Below are 8,537 nucleotides of genomic sequence, written 5' to 3'. Positions count from 1 at the left end.
ACGTTTCAAGTCAACATCACCATGGCTATGTATACAAATTTCAGCGGTCGGTTCTAAGATGCCACAATTTAGACTTGGAAGCATTATACAGTTTTAAAATAAATTATTTATATTTAAGTTACATGGAGCAATATAACTTAATAACAAATACCAAACAAAGCTTTACATAAAATAATTAATTCAAGCAACTGTTCTATAATAATTGATTGAATATTTGAGGCATGTCTAAAAAAAAACAAAAATCATCTTAAAAATCCGCAGTTAGTGTTCAGTTTGACGTTTGGATTGATGGCCATGGATTCCTCTTCAAGAAGGGCCTTCGTTAACTTTTTGTTCAACTCCAACCCTATGGACACCCCCATCTGTGATGTGTTGCCAGGGAAGATGATAACAAAGAATAAATTTACTATTAAGTTAATCGAGTAAAAAAATGCAATGAAAGTTGAATTTTCAAAAAAATATGAGAATAAAACAGAAAAATATTTAATAAAACTGATTAAATACAATAAAAACATATTTACACAGAAGCCAAAATTAGTCAAACCAGAATCAACCCTGGTCAAAAAGTCGCACATTTGTTTCGAAACATTTTAACAAACAACTCAGGAAAAACAACAGCAAGCATGTTTTTTAACAAATCAATAAATGTTATTAAACCTTTGTGACTTCGATGAGATGTGTTGGATTGATACCTGATTGGCCATCCTTCTTGAGGCCGGTCACAGTGCCATCCGGTTGTACCCCTAATATAATTCTACAAAAAAAAATATGACTCTACAAATTTTATGCAAGATCTTAAAAACACCAATTAGAAACTATATCAACCACACAATTCATTGTAATTCAACCACACAATTCATTGTAATTCAACCACACAATTCATTGTAATTCAACCACATAATTCAATGTAATTCACCAAATAATTCAATGTAATTCAACCACACAACTCATCGTAATTCAACCACACACAATTCATTGTAATTCAACCACCCAATTCATTGTAAAACTAATAAAATAATGAAAATGCAAGAAATAAATGCCAAATTTTTGATTTTAAAATCCAAAAATTAATAAATTCATGAATAATTTATATAAAACCTTGATGAAATGCATGTTTCTTCTTCAAGGGAAGCGTCTACAATATATTTATCCAAAACCTTTGAGTTGGTTATGTATGATTTTTTAATGCTAATATTGCTTGATTTTGAAAAGTTAAAATGTAGGAACAGTTTAATATGCATGTTAATGATTAATAATATTATTAATTAATTTAAAGTGTCCAGTAAAAAAACCTTATTTAAAGTAACAATGCAAGGCGCTCGAGACACATCGAGTCTGAAGCAATCATACGGGTCATCGGACAATTCTATTTCAGCTTCATTCAATTCACTTGTCACAACCGTCAAATTGGGAATCCTATAAACATATATAAAAAATTTGAAGTATTAAATCAAATGAATTCCACCACAAAAGATGAAACAGCTTGGATATTCAAATTTGAACATCTGAAAAGTAAGGCTTACTTGGAATTGAACAGAGCAGCTTTGACAGCTAGAGATATGGCATCAATCAAGTTGCCACCTACTTCAAGGATCTTCACGAAAGATTTTTGAGAAAAAAAAATTATAAATAATGCAGGATTCCAAATCAGGCAATTAACTCTAACCAAGACGTCGACGTAAAGGACCCAGCACTTTTTTCCAGGAATGATGCCTAACTTTTCATAGTCGAGCGTTGATTTGTGTAAATAAATGTTTTCGAGCATGGAACTGATGCCTTCTGCTAATGCCTCACCGCCTCTGCCCTCAAAATCAGGAGTGGCATTTGCTGAACTTTTGAAGAAAAATAATGGTGTATTTAACGAAATGCTCATTTCCATGGCTTAACAGCCTGAAGTTTGTTGCTAACCAATCAATGAAGAATTTCAGGTATCCTTCCTTAGGGGAGCCTTCTGATGGTTCTCCTATTTCAGCTTTTACACCTGCAAGAATGTCCGTGTTGGACTGAAAAAATTTAAATCACTGATGGCATCAAAAATTTTTAATTCACATTTTGCAGTCTATTTTTCTTGTTATTTGGTATGTTTCATAAGATGAAAATTAGATTTAGAGACAACCAGGTAAGGTATATTATTATTTTCATTTAAATTTAATTTTACAAAAATAAATAAAAAATTTGAAGTCGTACCAATCTTACTCTAGCCGAACCACACAAATGAGGAACAAAATCTGTCTCAAGTTCAATGTATCTGTAATCTTCTCTGCTCCTGCCATCCTGGCGCACATTTTGCTGCAATGGGAAATATTATTATACAATAATTAACATAACTAACTATAATAATTTACTACTTACTTACATACTACCATTACACAAAACAACAACATGCACACTTGTTGTCCCATCATCCAGGCTTGTTGATTTGAAATTGAGTAAAGTAAGAAAAAAAAAACGAAAAGTTTATAGAAAGCAAAATGGTGAAAAATAAAATAACACCAACTGACTGAACCTTTTTATTTGTTAATGATTAAATAAATTAATTAATATTATTACCTTAATAATCTTAATGAAACTTAATTCAATCATTCAATGGTAATGATAATGAAACAGAAAATGAATGTAATAGTAATTGTAATGAATGGTAATCTCTACTAATCTAGTAGCATGCTAGTATGAATATAAATAAAAGTAAAAAATAATTTAATAATAGTAATTAGTAATGGATTTGCTTTACATTTAATTTGATTGTTTCTTGAGTTGAATAATTTTTATTAATTATTTTCTTTTTTTAATTTTTTTATTTTTAGTTAGCAATCAAAGATTAATAATCATTCATTAGATTAGACATTAAGTTAAGAATTTAAGATTAATCACAAAAAGTAATAATAAAATAAAACCTTACTTGAATTCCATGAACAATGTAAGTCCGCTCGGCCTCGCTCAACAATAATTCGGCCATTTACGAATTAGGAGTTAGGATCAACGGACTTGAGACGAGACGAAGACACGGGCGAAATAAAATTTTGTAAAAGTAAACAAAGCCATAGAAATAAATAACATTTATTTAGATTAAAACAGGTGTTTCATAAATAAGATAAAGTTTCCAATATCTATGGTATCGCAATATAAGTTAATCTCATTTGTTTGGAATAAACACAGATAACACCATGGATAACATCCGTATTAAAGTCTTCAAGTTCACTTCAATTGTTCCAACTTTTCAGCTCATCGACCAACTTCGCCAGTCAATTTATTAGCAGCCATGGAATTTTAACTGGAATTTTCTTACCGTAACTTTCCCATGACAAGTTCTACTGGAAGCAGAAGGAGCAGTGGCATCACGCATCCATTATAACTGATAGTTATAGTAAATTAGTGACGTCTCATGGCTAGCGTAAACTGCAATTTTTCACGTATAATAAACGTACAGAGAACTGGAAACACTGGAGAAACAATGATGGAAGGACCCGCCGCAAAAATACTAACGCGCAACATTCCGAGATGATAATTTATCTATTGGACATGAAAACTTTGTACCTTAAATATGTCAAAATCGGCGAAACAAGAAAAACTTGAACACATACACTGAAATAAATTTAACTGAAAACTAAAGTAAATAAATGTAATCTTTTAAATTAAATAAGCTAATTAATAAGATGAGTAAGTTAATCTCTCGGCCTAAGGAAAACGAGTTTCCTTAAAGTAGACAAGACACATGGAATCTGTTTTTTGTTGGATGAGAACTTTTCATCAGTGTTTTTGGACTGATAATTGTCTGATACGAGCTTGTTCACCAAGGTCATCAAGCTGTTGTAAAAATTTAAATTTTTATATTTTAAAGTAAACTAAAAAATTTAATTCTTGAATAATAATGATTGAATTCATGATAAATAAATAAACTATTGTTAATATCGTTACTGTTTGTTATGAATGATTGTTAGTTATTATTACTATTTAAATTTTGATCTCATAGTAACCTGACAAGGTCGACATCATTGACTAGATCACTGTTCAGTACATTGCAGAGTGATTCAATGAACCACGAACCATCTACGTTGTTTCTCCATGAGTAGAAACCTAAAGTAAAGCAACATAAATATTTCATGAGATTTATTCACTCATTTATTAAACCAAATACTAAAAAAACAGTTTTTCATTTTTCAAATATCAACAGAAAAGAATTGTCTGTTGTAAAAAAAACCGGCTAAAATTTCCATGCCGATAAATGTACGGTCAGATTCTTAAGTATTGAGGACGTGAGTTCAATCAGCCTCTTAAGATATGCAAGAATGAGTTAGGAAACAGATGACACGAACAGAAACGGTTTTAAACAAATTTTCAAGTAAACAGTGCATAGACCTTACTAAAACTTTTACATAAATTTTTATGCCTTTGGTTTGATTGCAGAGTTGCGCCATCAAACGTCTTTTGAAGATTGTGATTAAATCTTTTTGTTTAAATCTTTTAAACGTTTAACAAAATACATGAATGAAAATATGAACAAAGTTATGACCAGCAGTTGACGAGTGAGCAATCATGATATCAGCCTCAGACGATATGATCCTCACCTCATTCACCGACACGCCGTCCACATAATCCCTCATCTCAACACCATGGTCGAACTTGCTGCCTCTGCAAGCCTGTGCGTCACGTTATGGAGAAATTGAACGTAGTCCTACAATTTTAATCTCTCATTCATTAGAAAGTAATGCATTCGCTATTTCAGTGAGTATTGTTGGCAATGCATGTCACATTTAAAAGGAAATATTTCATTTGCGGTACTTGAAAGAATCGTACTATATATCCCAGAACATATAGGATCTGAATCTACGTTTTATATTTGTTAGCCATGATATAAGATTGATTTAGTACAGTGTGGTCGATTGGAATGAAGTTGGAATAGTTAACCCCTCACAAAAACTTTGAAGCAGAAACTATTTAGATTAATTGAAAATAAAGCAGAAACTATTAAGATTAATTGAAAAAAAAGTTAAATACACGTGAAATACCAACGAAATACGTATGAAGTACTCATCTGTGTGCTTTAAAAACTGTTGTTGCAACGTTGTTCGCCATGTTAAGTAATCTGCTTTTGCTCATTATAAACGTGCGTGAATATTAAGTGTAATAAAAGGATCTGTGTACTGAAGAACATGCTTGACTATTTATGACCAACTTCTTGTGGCTATAACATTACATAAGCATTAACTAAATTCGTCATTAATAAGTGGTTATCTAAGTCTCATCTTTATTCCTATCGTCATATAATAAATTGTTGATCCCTGCATGTATTAAACAGAGACGTAATTAAACAATTTGCCCATCATTAACTATCATCAGTCATTTAAATGCAGTGCGAAAATGAAAATAAAGGAAATTTATTAAAAATAAAAAAAAATAAAAACTCAAATAGAACAAATCGCCAGCGAACTTGAATGAAGAACAACTTTGGTTTGCCAGCAAGGCTCTGACAGTTCTCTCCTTTGAACTTATCAACAACCTCGGAATCGATCTGGAGGGTTCCATCGGTGGCGTAGACCTTGCCCTCCCTACCATGGCTCAAAATGACAACAACCAAGCAGGCATAATTACCGTAATCGTCACCGGCAGCTGTCAAGTTAAAAATAAGAAAAAAAAACTTTTACAAAGAACAAATTAAAACTTGGAAAAAAACACGGACTGACCTTCTTGAATTGCATTCCTCATTTCATACCATGATAGGTCATTATATAAGGTTACTTCAAAGCCCAATCTTCTGAACGCATTGTCTGCGTTACGTGCATCTATTTCCGTTCCTGGTTAAAAGTTAGTTTAATAAATAAATAAATGATATTATTCAAGAGTAGGCAAATTAATTCTGGTACTAACACTCTACACATGAGACAACAATATTTTTAAAAATAATGACCAACAGTATGAAATATAACGAAATTGTCACACAAAAGCTGAGTTAGCATATGACTTTGCCTATAATGGGGCAAAGAAATTTAAGTTTAAAACTTTAAATATTGAATGATTAACAATAAATTAAACTCTTTTTCAAAAAGTGAATGTTAAAGGTTATTTTAAACATCCCAAAAATGTGTACATAAAAGACGGGGGACCCTCTTGAATTCAAACCCGGTTATTGCAAAGCTGGACCAGGTGCGTTTAACCATTCAGCCATCAATCAATCAATCAATCAATCAATCAATCAATCAATCAATCAATCAATCAATCAATCAATCAATCAATCAATCAATCAATCAATCAATCAATCAATCAATTAATCAATCAATCAATCAATCAATCAATAAATCAATCAATAAATCAATCAATCAATCAATTAGCTTATAAAGCGCTATTTCCGCGATGTTCAACAGCGCTCCTCAATAAATTTTGAAAACAGATGGGTCTTGAGATCCGCTCTGAACTTCGCAAGTGATGGAGCCATCACACATCAAACAATTTGATGTGTGAAGCCATCACACATCAAATAATTTAAATGACATCATTCACCTTCCCTGTTCGATTGACCCGTCTTCTCGTGGAAGTGTTCGTTGTTGATGATGATACACTTTCCAATGATGGAATAACTTTTAAAATTATATTCCTCTAACCTGCACAACATTCAGTTTTGTTTATTTATCTTATTTAGGCGTTATATTTTAATTAATTCATTTATTATCAAACTTTTACTTTAGAAAGTGGCATTGAACATGTCTAAGCAATCAAACAATCGAACAATCAATCATTCTTGTTTTTAAAGCGCCATTTACGCAATGTTCAACAACGCTCCTCAATTAATTCAACAAAGATGGGTCTTAAGGTTGGCTCTGAACTTCGTAAGTGATGGAGAAATAGAGAGGAGGTAAAGAGTTCCAGAGAGAAGAACCAGAAATGCAAAAGCAGGTTTTCGTCGGAGTGTTTAACAGTTGTTAAGATGACGTGAATCGAGAGAAAGATCGCAGACCGGGGCGTTTAGGTTTGATTAATATATCTGATAAGTCTTAAGTACTCAGGAAAAAACTTCTATATTTTATACATAGGTAGCCAGCGCAATAGAACAAAATGTGGGCAGGAGTAACTAGAGATTTAGAGGAGAAGTTGAAAGCTTTAGTTGGTGAATATAGTGTAGCACCAGGAAGACCGTAGTGAAGTGAATTACAACAACCAATCCTCAAAAAAACAAAAGAAGAGTAGGATCATTAAGGAATTAATGTTTACGTGTTTTTAATTTACGTTGACGAAATTAAGAACGTTTCAGCAACACTGTCAATCTGAGAAGAAAGAGACATGCTAGAATGAAAAACAAAACCTAAATTAAACTTATAATGAAGTCACGAAACTACCAAGCAGAAAAAGGTGAGTGAAAAGATATATTATTAGTACTAAAACAATATTTAAAATCAAATTACTTCAAATTTTCACAGATTGAATTAGCCATCCAACATAAAACTTAATGAAACTGATTTTTATAATATTTTATTAACTACTTTAACTATTATTATTATTATTATATTCTGCTGTTATTAATTATTAAGATATAAATAAAAATATAAAATAAAACTGCCTGAACCACATTCACCTTAATATAAATCCATCATAACACACACCATAGTTACAAACATTATAAAGTTGTAATATATATACTATATTGTACTGTACTTATATATAATAAAATATGATGTGCAGCAGACCATATGAATAAATTATAAAGTCAATAATAATAATATAATATTTATATATATACAGGCATCAGTTATTACAATTATGTATTATACAATTATATATTATATAAGTTTAATTATAGTTCATAGATGTCTATATATAAACAAATTAATATAAAAAATATAAATAATATATTCAATAAAATATATAAATGTACTGTCTTGTAAGAGGTAATCTATTGTAATGACAATTTGAAGTAGTGTGACGTTAACGATGTTACAGATTGAGATGTAATAAAATGATTAAAACTAATGAATCAACATGAATCCTGAAGAGTATAGGTAACTGCAAAAAAAGGTGTTGAGTAATGTGCGATATTAATAATTATAATATATATATACTATATAAAAATAAATCAATAACAGTATAAACAATAGTAATTAGATTTAATTATGATATAATATATATTTCTATCATTTACTGGTATGTACATATTCTGTAATTTTGAAAATTTTTGTAATTGTGTACTGAAGTAAAGAGCAATTTAATAATGTTAATCTGATTCTGTTAGTTAGTATCATGAGGATAGATTAGATAGAATAGATAAGAGTATCACTCTGTGTCAATCAATGAGTCAGTATAGTATTGTATATATATATATATATACTAATATATATATATATATATACTTATATATATATATATATTTATTTATTATACAGATAGTAGTATTGTATGAAACGAAATGAATCGATTTCACGAAAACTCATGAAACCTCATACAAAACAGATACAAAACAGCACACAACATCATACTATCTAATCTAGCTATACTATCTATCTATACTATACTATACTATATAGGTATATACTCTTATTTTCGTAATCAAT

General features: G+C 30.4%; 2 protein-coding genes across 2 annotated transcripts; both read right to left on the bottom strand.

Annotated features, from left to right (window-relative positions):
* Positions 1-2,998, bottom strand: HELRODRAFT_108114 (hypothetical protein). The gene is made up of 9 exons (XM_009030770.1): positions 2,900-2,998; positions 2,188-2,289; positions 1,909-2,003; positions 1,667-1,832; positions 1,524-1,594; positions 1,293-1,416; positions 1,099-1,157; positions 658-754; positions 1-362 (listed from the first exon to the last, which is right to left on the bottom strand). The coding sequence occupies exons 1-9, from the start codon at positions 2,954-2,956 to the stop codon at positions 243-245; spliced, it is 891 nt and encodes a 296-aa protein (XP_009029018.1). The 5' UTR covers positions 2,957-2,998; the 3' UTR covers positions 1-242.
* Positions 2,999-3,491: 493 nt separating this feature from the next.
* HELRODRAFT_96017 (hypothetical protein) lies at positions 3,492-7,721 on the bottom strand. The gene is made up of 7 exons (XM_009030769.1): positions 7,395-7,721; positions 6,496-6,596; positions 5,682-5,792; positions 5,429-5,607; positions 4,511-4,637; positions 3,975-4,074; positions 3,492-3,804 (listed from the first exon to the last, which is right to left on the bottom strand). Exons 1-7 carry the CDS (start codon positions 7,421-7,423, stop codon positions 3,663-3,665), a joined length of 789 nt encoding a protein of 262 aa, XP_009029017.1. The 5' UTR covers positions 7,424-7,721; the 3' UTR covers positions 3,492-3,662.
* Positions 7,722-8,537: the final 816 nt, after the last annotated feature.

Source organism: Helobdella robusta (genome assembly GCF_000326865.2).
Source record: "Helobdella robusta unplaced genomic scaffold HELROscaffold_7, whole genome shotgun sequence".
Lineage (NCBI taxonomy): Eukaryota > Metazoa > Annelida > Clitellata > Rhynchobdellida > Glossiphoniidae > Helobdella > Helobdella robusta.
This window is presented reverse-complemented; position numbering and strand designations above follow the sequence as displayed.

What these genes read in the sequence shown, in the direction of transcription:
- HELRODRAFT_108114 (XM_009030770.1), bottom strand. Translation starts at nt 2,956, where the DNA reads ATGGCCGAATTATTGTTGAGCGAGGCCGAGCGGACTTACATTGTTCAT. An exon ending in ACATTGTTCATGGAATTCAA is followed by an intron (nt 2,290 to 2,899) that starts GTAAGGTTTTAT and finishes TTCCCATTGCAG; the next exon opens with CAAAATGTGCGCCAGGATGG. An exon ending in TCCTTTACGTCGACGTCTTG is followed by an intron (nt 1,595 to 1,666) that starts GTTAGAGTTAAT and finishes TCTTTCGTGAAG; the next exon opens with ATCCTTGAAGTAGGTGGCAA.
- HELRODRAFT_96017 (XM_009030769.1), bottom strand. Translation starts at nt 7,423, where the DNA reads ATGGCTAATTCAATCTGTGAAAATTTGAA. An exon ending in GAGGAATGCAATTCAAGAAG is followed by an intron (nt 5,608 to 5,681) that starts GTCAGTCCGTGT and finishes TTAACTTGACAG; the next exon opens with CTGCCGGTGACGATTACGGT. An exon ending in TGCTCACTCGTCAACTGCTG is followed by an intron (nt 4,075 to 4,510) that starts GTCATAACTTTG and finishes GCTTTACTTTAG; the next exon opens with GTTTCTACTCATGGAGAAAC.